The sequence below is a fragment of the Pagrus major genome, chromosome 18 (assembly GCF_040436345.1).
Source record: "Pagrus major chromosome 18, Pma_NU_1.0".
Classification (NCBI taxonomy): Eukaryota; Metazoa; Chordata; class Actinopteri; order Spariformes; family Sparidae; genus Pagrus; species Pagrus major.
In genome coordinates this window covers 30,161,015-30,176,860 of record NC_133232.1, presented here as the reverse complement: position 1 = coordinate 30,176,860, position 15,846 = coordinate 30,161,015, and the positions used below count along the sequence as shown (strand labels likewise).

The 15,846-nt window shown below is 39.6% G+C and overlaps 1 protein-coding gene across 1 annotated transcript; it reads right to left on the bottom strand.

The window, feature by feature from the left end:
- Nucleotides 1–4,757: 4,757 nt before the first annotated feature.
- Nucleotides 4,758–15,807, bottom strand: taf7 (TAF7 RNA polymerase II, TATA box binding protein (TBP)-associated factor). Its single transcript, XM_073487554.1, has 12 exons — nt 15,082–15,807; nt 13,556–13,632; nt 13,390–13,468; nt 11,984–12,117; nt 11,676–11,796; nt 11,515–11,573; nt 10,951–11,023; nt 10,180–10,293; nt 8,492–8,686; nt 6,179–6,291; nt 5,567–5,626; nt 4,758–5,177 (listed from the first exon to the last, which is right to left on the bottom strand). Exons 1-12 carry the CDS (start codon nt 15,098–15,100, stop codon nt 5,133–5,135), a joined length of 1,089 nt encoding a protein of 362 aa, XP_073343655.1. The 5' UTR covers nt 15,101–15,807; the 3' UTR covers nt 4,758–5,132.
- Between the last annotated feature and the right edge of the window lie 39 nt (nt 15,808–15,846).

The following is a 15,846-nucleotide window of genomic DNA, read 5'->3' as shown; positions in this document are numbered from 1 at the left end:
CAACTTACAACGGCGTCACACCAGAACTCAGCCACCTCTCCAATCCTCATGGACATCAACAGGGTCTCCCAGACCTCCATCTTGAACATCTTTCCGACGAAGATCTCAGCTGGTCTGCCGGCCAGTCGACTGTCATCGATGACCGTTCGCTCGAAGTCGTCCAGCAGCGTCTGGAAATGGAAAACCAGCTGGGGGCAGGAAGAGTTAGGAGGGTGGAGAGTAATCCATGAAACCATTAGTCTCCAACACATCATAATAACCACCACTATAATCACTAAAATGAAATGCTTTATAAACCATTTATTAAGAATTTGTAAAGGCTTATAAACATCAGTTGCAACTTTACAATAAACAATTGCTTGATGCATATTATATTATATATTATAAAGCATTTCATTGTTTGTTAACAATGAAATAGCTATTAAAATATTAATTAGCTATATATTTACCATTTATTAATGATGGCTATATATGAAATGTGGCCTAAAAATGTCTTTATGGTGTACAGTTTGTTCATCCTTTATACTTTAAAACAAATAGAGATCTAGTTTTGTAGAATAATCTGTGGGATTGTTTTTAAAGTACACGAGAGATCCTCACATCTTTTCAAAGACGTTATGAATTTCCCCTCTGAGAGAACTTAAAAGCACTTTTATTTACTGGCTAAGACATTTCTTTTATTTTTTTCCAAAACACAGAACTTGTTTATTAAAGTGTGCAGATAACTAAAATATACAATCCTCTCATTTTTTTAAATAACAGTCAGTGAGGAATTCCTGCCTTCGACCTTTTTATGGATGTATGCTCGCACGTACAGGGTTGGGTCAGATTACTTTGACATGTAGTGTCGGTTACTGAAGACAGATTGGTGGCAATTTTTGTAATTAGAAATGTGATTCATTGGATTACAAAAAAAATCTGTATACTTTTGAATTACCTTCATAAACATGGTACTGGCAGGAACTACAGCAGTACTGTGTAGGCCTGGACGATATTCGGTATCATTGAATATTGCGATATTTCTTTTTAAATATCAAACTGCTGTTATAGCACCTTCAGGCTTTTATTTTGAAAACGAAATGCACGCAGCGCTGTCATGGCAGCAGAGGCAACGCACATCGATATTTGGGAAGTTACTTCAGGTTAATTGGTTAATTGGCCTGATAAGACACAGAAGTTTCTAGGTAGAATGCCAGCTTCCCAATTTAGCAATATTTCGGGTTTAGAGCGGTAAAAATGGCGAGCCAAGGGATTTGAATCAGGCCGCATGTCATCTTTGCCGTACGCAGGTGTGAACTAAACAGGGCATTACTAAAAAAATTGTTCGGCTGGACTCGCCAAGTCAGTAATATCATGTATCACGATATTTGGGTGGGGCAATATCGTGATATAAGATATTGGATATGGCCCAAGCCTATTACTGTGTGTATTGTATAACATCTGGAATGCTGTTTTAAAAAAATTTTAAAAGTGTAATCAAGTAATCCATGACAATGTAACGTTGATCTCATTACACATTCTTTCAAATGTAATCTGGTTATAGGTGCTAATTTTTGGTGATAATAATCCTGATTGCATGTATTTGTTTCTGACCAACCCTGTGCATGTGTATACGTGTGCATACAGTGTATGTATGTTTTCTTCTCCCCTCTTTGACCATGTTCTGTATGTCTGGCATAGAGAAATGAATAAATATGATAGTCATCTATTTTGTCAGCTTTGACAATGTGTAACTGTTGACAATTTTATGATTGTTTATGTGTGCTGTCAAACATTTGAGTCATTTCTGACGACCAACACAAACACGCTGGTATTCAATATGTGTTCAATCTGTTTGTGCGCATATGAAAGACTGTACCGTCACTGTGACTGTACAGTTACGCTGTCCCCTTGTAACCTTCTATTTATAGCTTGACAGATTGTGTACAATGGTCTGATAACTGTGAGAGCAACTGGAGATCACCTCACCTGGGAGGGAACACACACACACCCAATGTACACACTACACACGCACAGGTAAATGGAAATTCACGCTGGCATTGTCATGGAAAATGTTTGTTATGGTGTCCAGGCTCGGTGCCATATGGCTGGATATGACTTGGAAGGGAAAAAAAGTCGGCGACCAGCGGATCAGCGAATGAACAGACACACAGATACGGTGCCAAAAGACATGTTGCAATTTGGTTGACCAAATGTTTGCTCTGTGTGTTAAGTGCCAGAGACAGAATACATTTCCTCACTTCATGAATAATGCAGCAGAATCTAATTGAAGTGGGCAATGCACCAGAGCTAAAAATAGACATTTTCCAGTGGAACATTAATTACATCACAGTGGTGATCATTTCCAATCATGGTGAGTCGGTCAGGTTAACTGTGACCTGTTACCTTTGCCCCAGGTGGAAAGTGTGGCAGCGGTCCTGAGCCTCCGGCCAGAATCTTCTTCTTGACTTCTGGGTGGTTCAGAAGGTATGTCTCCTCCATTGTCTCTCTGCCAGAAAAACTGTGACTCTCTGACAGAAAACTGTGTGTGTTTCAGAGATCTCTTTTTTCCTCTCTAGGTCTGTGTTCTTCTGGTTTTCTAATTAGCCTAGTGGAGAGAGTCTTGCCTGGTTAGCTGCTCTCTGACAGATGGCAGGATTAGGCAGGTGGACACTTTAATCTGAGGAGCTAATCTCTTGCCTACCTCTGCGATTGGTGGGGCAATCCCTGCAGAAAGTAGCAGGAGAGGCAGAGATGACCACCAGGGGCCCGGGATCATGTGTGCGAGAAAAGCCTAGATCACTCTCGAACAAGCTAAGATCATTCTGGAAGGACAGTAATCTGATGACGTGATGATTGGATAGTGACACGGCTGTCCGGTCATGATGGGAGGCCTTTACATCACACAAGAGAGTGAACAACAACTGGCCCTCAAACAGTAACTTCTTAGATTTGACCGCAAGTAATGACTTTTTTCTTGATTAATATTCAGTGGTGTAAAAAGTACTCAAAAGTCATACTGTAAAAGTAAAGATATCATGTTAAAATATTACTTTGCATAAACACTGCTCCTGAAACGCCTCGTCAGTAGTCCGGCCTTTAATTCTGTGACTTCCTGACATCACACTACGTCACCATGTCACACATTTGCATAATTTATGCTGATATTCACGGTAGAAGTGAAGCTAACTGGAAGCTAAAAACATGACAGAACTGACCGGAGACACAGCGAGCTGTACTGGCTCAGGCGTGTGTGGGCTGACCAATCAGAGCAGACTGGGTATTTAGGAGGGGGGGGAGCCTTAAAGAGACGGGAGGTAAAACAGTGTTTCAGACAGAGGAAGAATACAGTGCTGGACAGAATGAGAAAACTGATGCGATTTCTGAGCATTAAAGCATTTAAACCTTATCTGGTAGTGACCCGAAATAAAATAAGGAACCTAAAAATATGTCTCCTTTAAAGTATCTGACATTAAATGAACTTAAGTATTACAAGTACTTTCCTGGCAATAATGTACTTGTATCAAAAGTACAAGTGACATTAAATTATACATACAGTATATTTGCATTTATGTATTAACTGTATATTTTGGGTTAACTGATTATCAGCCTGGCCGATTATCTGATCCATTATACGGCATTTTTCTGATTTTCAAAATCAGTGTTTTGGAGTTTTTTTGTTTGTCAGATTGCAGATAAAAAAAAAAAATCTATTACTTGTGCTCTGATGCAGCAAGTTATCTGCAAAGTAACTAGTAACTTAAGTTCTCAAATAAATGTAACAGAGCAAAAGTACAATATTTGCCTTGCCTTAAAGTATTTAGTTACATTCCATCACTATATTTTGGTCCATCAAATCTCAGTTCATGCCATCACATCCTGAAGCCTAACGTTATGTCATAAAATTGCTTGGGTCGAAACAAAAAGCAGCAAATTCTCACAGTTGAAACACTAGAAATTGTTCACATTTATCCTTGAAAAAAATGATTTTATCAAAATAATTGCAGATTCATCTTCTGTTAATCAAAACTTCAATTAATTGACTACTTATCTCAGCTCTCATTTGAACAGGAAGGACTTGAGTGGGTGACAAACTAAAATAAGATGAAAATCCAGATTCTGATGAGTTGTTAACGCTGCAAATTAACCTGGCAGTTTAAATCAAATAAGCTCAGTGGAGGCTCCACTGAATACACTAGTGAGCAGTAACAAAGATGCAAGTCAGTGCCACAGTCAGCTAGATTTCAACCTAGTTTGAAGACAGTGAAATAACAAAATACATTTCATACGTTTTAATCCCGTGTTAAATATTCACTATCTTTTGTCACTTGCCTTTTTTAAGTAATTTTAAATCAAAATTCTCTCTATTCTCTTTCTGTCAAACTGATAACTCATCTTGTTACATAATTTTATCAATTAAATATGATTTGGGGGTCAACTTGCTCACTGTCCATTATATTAAACCATTAGTTAATACGAGTAGCTTGTTTTGGGTTTTAGCTGTTGAAGTTGTGAGAAACAAAAAATGTGGCTGAGGTGGAAATCTCTCAGTGAAGCCTTGCCCTCCTCCCAATCCAACAACACAGGTCAGGGAGGTGTGTGTGGAGGCCAAAAGTCCTCTGCAGCCTCGAATCTCTTATTACAGAAGATAAAGACTCTCTAACTTCTGTTTCATTGTTTCTGTAACAATTTGAGGAAGGTTCATCCACCGACATCAACCATCAAACAGCCCACTTATATAAATCTCTGCCAAAACGCAATACAAATGACAGTTTCCATTTTTTGACACTTGTGTATCACTGTAATTTATTCTTCATACAGGTAATTAAATACAAAGAGGGTGACCTTGTGTAAAAATTGGCTGTGTACATTTAGCTTACTTAGCTTTTTCACTGTTGAAGCCAACCAAATACTTTAATCATATGGTGAAGAAAAACAAATTTGTCAACTTAGTAAAAAACATTGCCTTTAATACAGACATCAGTATGCTGCATGTGTAATATATGAAAATGATAAACTGAAAGGAATGACACAGCAAGTCAGCTAATAAAGACTCCCTCCTCCCTGAATGAAGGCTCTTCTCCTCCTTCTCCTCTTCCTCCTCTCCTGTGTTTATGTGTGGCTTAAGATGACATGAGGCTGCCCCCTGGTGGTCACTTCTCTATCAGAGAGTCCAGCTGCTCCTGCAGGGAGGCCAGCTGTTGAAGCAGAAAATAGAAGCCGTGATTGATGCCCCCGAACGCCCCGGGGTGTAATTGGAGGGTAAGTGGATGATGATTAACATGTCTTATCACATTAATTTGCAGCCTTCATTTGTCAATACAAACAACTACCCAAGACAGTGGGTGGCCTCAATGCCATAGTTGCAAAAAGGACTCCGCTGTTAGCTGCTGACAAATTAAATTTCACATGATTGAATTTGAACTTTACTAGAAGGCATAAAAAAATATTTGATTTTAAAAAGTACAGCGCCATCAGCTACCATGGTATCTGACATTCTTACAAGATAAATTCATGCAAAGTGCTGAAAGTTGTAGAAATCTCCCAGCGAGCACTGATCCACGGCTTTTACGTAAAGTGTTCTTACCTGCTCCATCTCCCGCTCCTCCTGCTGAATAATCTCGTCCAACAAAGCTTGGAAGCGGTTCTGTGAGAGGAGAGAGACAAACAAGATTTGTTCGAGTCGACACGCTGAGCCTCATTAAATTGCGATGGCTTTAAATGTGTGCCTGCCTGGGCGCTGCTCATGTCACTATCTCCTCCCTGACAGAAAGGCCACTTGGAATGCCAGTCAGAGACAGCTGACCTTTTCCCTGCGACTGTGATAATAACGACTGGAGATGGGGCTTTGACGCTCCCAAAACACAGGGCAATGAGAGCTCTAAATGGCAACGTAAAAAGGGCCATGTCTGCTCATGTTTCGCTCATTGTATTCTCCACTAAAGAGTGCTCAGAAGAACAATGAGTTTTCATGCCATTTTTCCTGCATAGCAATGTGTTAATACCAAAGGGCTGATGGGAGAAATGTAATACTGTGTGTAATCAGCTGTCTTCATCATCACTGCTTAGAGAACTTATGCTGCTTGAAGACTTCTGCCTCAGAGCTCATCTGCATGTTCTTGTTTACGTTTCTGTACATGCAGACCTAGTTTCTGTGTGAAAGAGTGTGTGTGTGAGTGGGTGCGTGTTAAGTGTTTACTTTGAGGGCCTGGTTTTCCACTTTCATGATGAGCTCCTCCTGCTGTTTCTTTCTGGCGCGGGTTTCCTGGAGCTTGGCCTTGACGTTGTTGATCTGCACCTGATATTCCATAACTGCAGGGAACAGCAGAGGGTTCAGATGTTACAACCGCCATAAAAAACACAAACATCATTTACGCTTCTGCTTTGTTGTGCAGTTAAGAGCGAACAGAAAAAAACCTGTGGAGAGATGATGATGTGACTCGCAAAGCCATGAGGGCAAGATATGCACCTTAGCTTGCTGAAACACAAGGATGCCTCCATTTCAGTTTGACAAATTGCAGTTAATGGGAACAACAAATCCATTTAGAAGGACGTGAGCCAGCAGGCCGAAGCACTAAAAGACGCAACTAAATCAGACTGCTCTGGGCTCCACAGAGGGTTCTCATTAAATCCAGCCAAAGTGATAGCATCTTGCAACAACCTGTGGCTCCATCACCATCAACTATCTTCCAAACTAATTGTATCCACCCCCTATTCCCCTCCAACTGACTCTCAATAGTCTGATACAGCCCATCTAATATGCACTATCAAGCAAGGAGGAGTCCCTGCAGACCCATTTATTACAACTCTACAGCACTGTCAGACTCCAACACATCTGCAGTAGCTCTGCTGCTGTTACAGTGGAGCTGACCGGTAGTGCTGCTGACTGACAGCTCAGTGTATGTAGATAAGGAGGCATTGAGCTGTCAGACTGGACAGCTGTCTGAGCCAAACGCTGAGCCACAACACCTGTCAGGCTGGTTAGCCGAGAGCTGTCAGCGTGGTGCATCTCCGTGGGCGAGGACACAGCACGTGTGTTTAAGTGTAAGTAGGGCTACTCATTTGAGGTAGTGTGTGTGTGATGTCTGACCTAGAAAACTCAGCTCTGATTAGAAGTCCAGACACCTGGCTGAGGTTATTTTTGACCTCTGCTTTGTAAGTATCTGAGGGGGTTTGATTTAAATATATGTCCGACTGTGTCAGGTCGACAAGTTGGTTTTGAAATCAGCATGTCGTGGTCTACGGCTACGACTTAAAAAATGAAAGACTGGGGTTGTGCCGGGTGACTCGGCTGAAAGAATCAGCATTCACACAGAGGTGCTGATGCAAGTTGCAAGCACAGCACGAAGGATTGCATAATTCTAATGCTAGACTTACTTTATCCATGTACATATACACACTTTCCAGAATAGCTTATACAAGCACACATGCTCAATTTAAGAACAGATGTACACACCATAGGGACATACGTCTATAGATCATATATTACAGAGCTTCTATGTGTATTTCATTCATTATATTCAGACACTTTCTTCTTTCTTCTTCTAAACTGGAAACAATTTGTTAAGTGATGTATTCAAATACTACACTGTGTCAGTAGGGCTGCAACTACCAATTATATTTTTAACAACTAGTTTGTCAATTTTCTTTTCCCATTTAGTCACTATTTGGTGTATAAAATGTTAAAAATAGTGGAAAATCCTGATCACACATCCCCACAGCCAAAGGTGACATCTGAAATCTTCACATTTGAGGAGATTTTGACCACAAACTAGCAACGTCTTTACAGGAGGCTCCTGAATTTAGGATTTAACAGCAGATGTTGATGTTTGCAGATGTTTTATGAGGAAGGAAGTGCACTCAGCATGTTTATTAGACCTTACGGATAAACACAAAGTGTTTTGGTGAGAAACTTAATGTTAATAGAAATTGTGTTTGTTTACTCCACAGGACACCTTTAAGCCTGCAAATATTCAGAATATTTCTTGATGAAGGACTTAAACAATAGCTTGTTTAATTGTTTTTGGCTCTACATCCCAGGAACATAAAATCCATAATTGCTGATATGACATGGTATGTACTGATATGCTTCAGTGCTTTTGTAGTTCAACGCCATCTACAGCAGGAGACTATAAAGTAATTAAAAATGTTCTCATACGCATTTTCACATGCAGTCCTCCCAGTCACTGATGGCTGACGGATGTGGTACTGTAAAACCCATCCAATTACCACAGTGCTAATGAATGTTGCGGAATGTTGCCAAATTTCATTTACTTTTGACAATGTCATTAGCTAGCAAACTATGCTAGCCCTAAAGTGGAAGAATGACTCCAATTGCTTTCGAACAGGAAGAGAAAGAAAATGGGTGGGGCAGCATAAGGTAAATAAATATAACATTTTTCATATTTCAATAAGCTTTTCATACAATCACCAATCTTCGTCATTCTGTAAATTTTCATACAAATTTCATACAGTTTTCCAGGTCTGTGTAGAAACCCTGATATCCTCTTACCTATCTGGTTGTTTCTATCACTTTCATGCTGTGCAGAGTCGGACTCGTTGAGTTTGTCTTGGAGCTGTCGGACCAGATCATCCTCTGTGTCCATGATATTCAGGTCCTCGTCCTCGTGCCGGTCCCCTTCGTCTTCCTCATCCTCACTGGAGCTGCTTATGTCGTTGAAGATCTCCCTCAGCTCGTCACGCTGGGCTGGCCATGCGGAAACGCACATTAGTGTTATTAACATGGACACAAAGATGGAAAGGAGCGAGATGCAAACACATGCTTTGGTTCCATCTAGGTCAGAGAGAGTACAGGCTGGTGGAAAACATGAGAGAATGTTAAGGATATGGCCCTGTGTGTAACATTAACCAGGTAGGATAAATGTGGACACCCAGCTTCCTTACTTGTGATATTTTGAACAATATTATCTCATATAGCAAACACAAACTGTGTTCTCCAACACGCAGCAGATAAGTGGTTCTTTTTTCCCCTTTTGTTCTTGAAATCACTTTGTTACAACACTGCACCATCTCAGAGTATTATTAGTCATGCCACTCATGCACACACACCGCCCACCTAGGCACCTATAAGTGTCAGCACACTTGCACTGTGCACCTAGGTGCTAGGTAGGTCTTCTTGTGAGTCTAGAGGCAAAAATTATCTAAGGGCCAAGGAGTATCTTATGCTTGGGTGCGCTCTATTTCCATTTCAAACCACTGGGGCAGAGGCTATCAACAGTGACAAGAGTGGTGTGCATGTTTGAAAATTAGGAGGGAAACCTTTACTGGTGAGAGGAGAGTATAAAAGAAATCCCTGTACAGCAGTCAGGTCAATCTCAAGAGCTATCAGTGCCTTTTCAACGCAGCTGCTCCCTAAGAGTTTGACCAGCTGATTGCAGGTATGTCAGTATCAACATGCGTCGGCCGATAAGTAACAAGAAATACTATTCCAATTTTTTTTTCTTAATATGACAGAAGATAATATTAAAAGGTTTTTTGTACATAAATCATATGAATTTGTACAATCTAATTTGAGCTCTTTCAAAGACGGTGTAATGAAGGGCTGATTGACTTTAAAACTGTCTTAAATCCATCATTATTCACATTTAATAATGCATTCAATTAAAGAAATGCAAAAAATACATCTGGGACAATTGAGAGCACTGACAAGTTTATTTTCTAGGGTAAAATGTCCTACTTAGGGAATATCTTGGTCCTGTTCCTAAATAGATTTAAGGGTTTCCTTTCAAAAATGTTTATGCTATTATGTAAAATCCTGAAGATCTATAAGATCTGTAAGCTACCAATTCCAGTGCTCCCGGTGACGGCTTATACTACCAAACAGGCCAAGTGATGAAAAATGCTAGAAGAAAGAGGCAAAGAGAGCTTCCTCGGGGGGTCATGCAAGTGTGGTGACGTAGAGAGAAGGGAGGGGATTAATAACTGCAAAACGGACAAGAAGTAAGCTAAAATGACAACAATGCTACAGCAGCTTTAAGTTTTTAAACTTTCAAATAGCAATATCTGTATCTGCAATGTCAATCGAGTTTTATTGTTTTGTGTTTATCATGTGGTCGAGGTAACAATACAGTACATACTCCTTTTTGCTGCTCTAACAGACTGGGGGTGCCAGCATGCTAATGAAGCCCACCAAAATCATTATTCCTCATGATTTACTGATGAAAAACATGTTTCTCTTACCAGAGGACCCATGACCCATCTTGTGCCCCGAGGTGCCAGGTGAGGAGTCCAGGTTAGCCAGAGAGCCGTGTTGATCTGCTTCCTTGGACTCATCCTCATTTATGATTTCATACCCTGAACATCATGGGTTAAGGCCATTATACTCTCTGAAGTCCAACACTAAAAGACTTTGAAAACTCTCAAGATTCCACAAACTCGTCTTTGAAGTAGACTTGAAAGATCATACCCCTCAACTTTACCATTCATTAGTGTGTCGTGTGTATGTCGGCTGCTGCATGCAAACGCTGCAACTATAATTAGAATCCAGCTTCACTGTGACCGACTAAGCAATGATAATGAACAGTCCATCTCAATTAACACACAGCAAGCAGCCACTCAAAGTGGCTCCGCTGTGCTCTTATTCTGTCAGGCGAGTTTAGAGTTTCATTAGAGCGCTAATAGCTTCCTTGCAAAGTGCATCTCGCTCACAAAGACATTCAACAGAGTCAAGTCAGGTGAGCCGGGCAGGAGTCAGAACACCCACTTGGGTGTATGATCTACTGAATTAGGATTTTAGGGGTGTGAGGTTATGTTTGTCATAAAAAGAAAAAAAGAGTCCTAACTATTTGATTCTTCTTGAAAGCTAAAGTCACTGCTCAGGGTTAGCTTCCCATCTGATTCTAATTAACATGCTGTTGCTTGTTGTTTTGCTTGGTTACACATCTGGTTAATTAGCTCTTTAGGCTTTGAAAAATGACCATGAATAGCAGTTGTAGGTGTCTAAAAGGATACGGACGCTGACAGCCTCAGCGTCTGTGCTCAGCAATCTCTTCACCTCCTTTTCCACATCAGGAGATTCAATGTACTGTGAAGAGAGAGAGAGAAAGAGGTTGGGTAACATGTAGCGTTAGCCTCATCTCTCTCACTTTCTTTCTTTGTCTCTCTCACACACTCACACTCACATACAAAAGGCAGCAGCTGGTCACATGCCAGGAAGCACATTAGCGATTAAAAACAGAGGGGGCCAAATCAATATGGCTCGGCTCTGCATCTTCAAGAAGATTTATTCCGAAGACAAAGTAGAAGTGTAGTGTTCTAGCACACTCGCTTTCACTTTGATCAAAGCAATAGTGAAATTGCCTTCTTTGCCTGCCTTCGGGGCAAACTAAGATTGAAAGGCTTTATTTATATGTAAATCTTGGTTTTCACTTTCACCACAGCTCCTATTTTATGAAATGTAAATGTCTTGTTGGAGCAGAGCCGAGGAAAGCGATGGATCATCAGACAGGATGCTAAAGAGACGGATGGGAAAGTGGAGGTGGGGAGCTGAGGGGGGAAATGAAAAAATGTCAAAACCTTCTTTTTTGCAGTCTTTCGAAATCTTCTCTTGCGAGTGTTCTTCAGAGGGCAGGTGACTGGAGACCAAAACAACAGGATTAGTGAAGTCAAAATGGCTTAATAAGCCGTGGAGGCCAAACCGTGCTTCCTGAATTGCGCGTAGATATTTGTCTCCTTACTGCCGTGGTTCCAGACGAATTTCTTGTCCTTGTCTTTGTCCTTCTTCTTGCTCTTGGGGTCGGTGCCAGTTGGCTCCTCTAAAGGAGGGTAAAGGTCTCCATCTAGTGTACATACCAGCATCTAATACACGGAGGCAAAAAATGAATGAATCACTCTGCATTCTGCTGACTAGTGTTGTACTACAGTATTGTCAGGAACAAGAAAAGTAGAGACAAGACATTAGACAATTGTCATCCTCAACGTTCACAATAAAAAATGTATCCAATGAAGATGACATCCTAGATTTTATGCCACTGTGGTGTTTTACCTGGCAGACATCAGCGGTCTTATAAAATGTCTTCTTGTCCACCGTTTTCAGAGACTCGATCATACATGGCAGATCCACCAGTTTGCAGGCCAAAGGGACACGGTCCACTCTCACTATGCCATGACGACCATCAGCTACAAATAAGAGGAACAACATGATTGCTTATAATGAAATGATGTGTGTGAGAAAAGATAAATACTACAATTAGGACACTGCCGTCACTGTTAACTTAAGCAGAGTACAAGTGCAGGTGCAAAACATGTTTTTTTCCAGACATATATAATTTAAGACTCAATCTGACTCCATTTGTATTCATATATGGATCAGGTCTTTTCTTTCTCTATTTTGATTTTGCTTGAGACTGACATTGTGATATTTTGGTTTTCTACAATATATATAGCGATATGAAAAAATACAGGAATTTCCTCCAAATAACTCGAATAGCTCTATTTGGAAAAAATAGAGCTTGTAGAATGATGATGATTCTTCTGATTTGAGGCTTTTGAGGCTCACAACTATGCATCCAAGATCCACTGAATCGGACTAAATTATGCAATATTTGACAGATGTCTCTTGTAAATGAATCATGGAAAATGAGAAACATGCAAGTTGTAGCACGACATGTTTGACTTGACATTGCACATGCACACATTGTGATGTCTATGCTAAAACGATATGCTGTGCAGCCTTAATATCCTTTATAAAATCATGTACTTTGCCTCATCCTTGCTTGTGAATGACTGAGCATTTCCAGGACGCCTCTTTCATACCCAATCATCATACTATCACGTGCTATCAATAGACCTGTTTACCTGTGGAAAGTTACAAACAGGTGTTTTATGACAACTTTCCCAGTGTTTTGTTGCCCCTGTTCCAACTTGTTTGAAACATGTTGCTGGCATCACATTCACAATAAGCATATATTTACAAAAATCAAAGAAGTTAATGAGGTAAAAACATTGAATACATCATCTTTTTTAATGTTTTCAATTGACTTATGTCAAAAACTGCTTTTTTTAACTTTTACTTATATTACTGCTTTTTTTTTTACTTATGACACTGCTTTTTTAAAATTTATAATACTGCTTTTTTACTTAAATTACTGCTTTTTTAAAACATATAATACTGCTTTTTTAAAAATTACATTATTGCTTTTTTCCCCCTCTTATTTATTATTACTGTTTTAACTAAAGCTCTCTTTTTTTGCTATCCCCTTTTGCTGCTATAATAATGCAAATTTCCCTACTGTGGGACTAATCTTATCTCATCTTTAAAAGGATAAGCAAATTATTGCATTCTGTTTTATTTAAGTTTTACACAGTGTTTAAATCAGTGTTTGAACGGTGATGTCACAGAGTCAGTCAGTCACAAATAAAAGCACTTAGACTACTGATAAACAAGCTTACGGTGCAGCTCAATGGTGAGTCTGTCTTTCATGTTCATACTGCTAGACTGGGCAATCCTTCGTACTGTTGAGGCGTACTCCTGAAAGAGAGAAAAGATGAATCATTTTCAACAGTCACATTACATTTTTAGAGACATGATGAGTTTCAGCATGTGTAACAGTCTCACCGAAGGCAGCCTCAGGACAAACTGGCTCTCCAACTCATAAGGAGCATCCTCCTTATTCTTGGAGCCGGCCTTCCCAACTAGGATCAAAACAGATCACCATGCACAAAACGTTATCAAAACTTGTATCAGATATTCTGTCAATGAAATTTGTAAACTGTGATTTTTTTGTTCTGTTCTGTACATGTGACATCTATTGCATGTCTGTCCATCTGATCCCTCCTCTGTGTTTCTTCCTCAGGTTTCTTCTTCTCTTTATTTTTTAATATGGCAAGTTCTTCCTAACTCTAATTGAGGGTCTAAGGACAGAGGATGTCATTCAGTGAGCAGATTGTAAAACCCACTGAGGCAATGTGATTGTGATTTTGGGCTATATAAATAAAAGTGATTTGATCTTGTAGAATAACTGTCTTGTTGGTTGCTATTCATTCACAAAACTATCATGTAAACAAGATGCTAGAAACACACAGTGATGCAGCTGTACAGATCAATAAACACCATCTGGTTTCAGTATCAAGGAGGGAACTCTTTTTGCTCATTTTTTCATCAACAAAAGTGTTCCAGTATGTGAATGCTCAAATGATCTCCTGTTTTCAACTCATATTTATTAGCTTTTACGGCACTTCCCTCAGACTACGACCTCAACACTAAAATCAAAGTGCACCAAGCACCTGCTGCTAAGAAAAGCAACTTCCCTGAAGAGCATTCTGGAGTAAACTCACTCACAATCCACTTTAATGTCTTTGAATGCTCATCATATTTTTAACTGTTGTCTCTTAAGTAAGCCCATTAATAAGCTTCTTTCACATTTTCACTTGTTTTAGTTGCTTTCTACCTGCATCCTAATATGTCTCTTCTGCTATGCTATTGCATATGTTTTGTCCTTGATATACAGCAAGTACACATTATATCTTCTTGGTATATATCAATTTTTGCTCTATTGCGTAATATGAACTCATCTTATATCTAATATTGTTGAATTGTGATATTGGAGTGTTGACTTTGGATTCCTGGTGGTAAATAATAAAGTAACCAAACTCATACCTCTTCTCAGCCTGTATCACTACACGTAAATCACCCAACACGATCACTACTTCTCTCAAAAGTATTAATTTTATGATTAGTTCAACAAAAGACTTTACCTCTAGTTAACCAACGTTTGCTTTGATACATATTGATACGAATAACTTCTTCGTGTTGCCTATATATATCTGAATAGGTTTACTCTGTTACAGTTTGAGTAAGGGTAACGTTAAGCTAACCTTAATGTAGCAGGGTTACAGCTAACTGCGTATGATGCTACAGACAATCCTGGTTAAAACAGCTACAAACTTTAAATTCTGAACAGTTGTTCACATCTGGAAACAACCAAATTCTGCTAATTTTGTTCCGTTATGTTGTTTTTAATCGCAACTCATTCATTCAAACACAAACTGCCCGAGAAGAGGCGGCGGCATGTTTACAAAACAGCTAGCTATCGTTAGCTTAGCGGCTAGGCTACATTAATAGCAAGGGGCTTTTAAACGTACCTTTGATTTTAGACGTCATCTTCGTGTATGTTATTTGGACGGCGCAGCTGCATAAATGTGCTTAAATTATAAAAACAACACACAAAAAGGAAAGTATGTGTACGCTGACGCCACTTTGTTGTCAGCTACACGAAGCAAACAGCGACGACCGAGACGAAAACACGACTGATTGAGTAGATGCTTGCTACATTCAGGTTCTCCTCGGAAATTGTGCTTCCACCATCCCAGCACCCTCGACACGGTACAGGTAGTGGTACTACGCTTGCAGACTACTCGTGTTCAGAAATCCAACTTTCAGTGTAGCTCTGTTAAATAAAATTATTCTGATATGATAGGTGTGTGTATTTTATTTAAATTGTTGGTGAATGGTGATGTTGTCATGTGAAATGTACTGACTCTAAATTGTTAATTTCCGATAAACTGGAAGGTACCACTCATTCCCGCCTCTGCATCGCGAGACTAGCCAATAACCGAGTTTTGGTTTAAAAAAGGGTTTTTTATCAAACAAACACATATTTAGTAAAATATTAAAATTGTAGTTAGCTGTTTTAGCATGGCTTAGTTGTACTGCTGGGGGGAGAACAATATAATGCCATATTTCCCAGGGCGTTTACAAAAACGCCCTGGGAAATATGGGATTTCTTTTCTTTTTTTTTTTCTCTACAAAATCATTTTTAGTAATCATTAAACTTTTAACTTCGCATAATACCCGAGTCGATCAACATTACAGAAACAGATAAGAAATCTTTTCATCTCACTTCCTGT

Excerpts from the sequence above, each read along its gene's own strand:
- taf7 (XM_073487554.1), bottom strand. Across the intron at positions 12,118-13,389 it reads ACTCACCATTGAGCTGCACC|CTGATGGTCGTCATGGCATA; the intron begins GTAAGCTTGTTT and ends TCTTATTTGTAG. Across the intron at positions 6,292-8,491 it reads TGATAGAAACAACCAGATAG|TTATGGAATATCAGGTGCAG; the intron begins GTAAGAGGATAT and ends TGTTCCCTGCAG.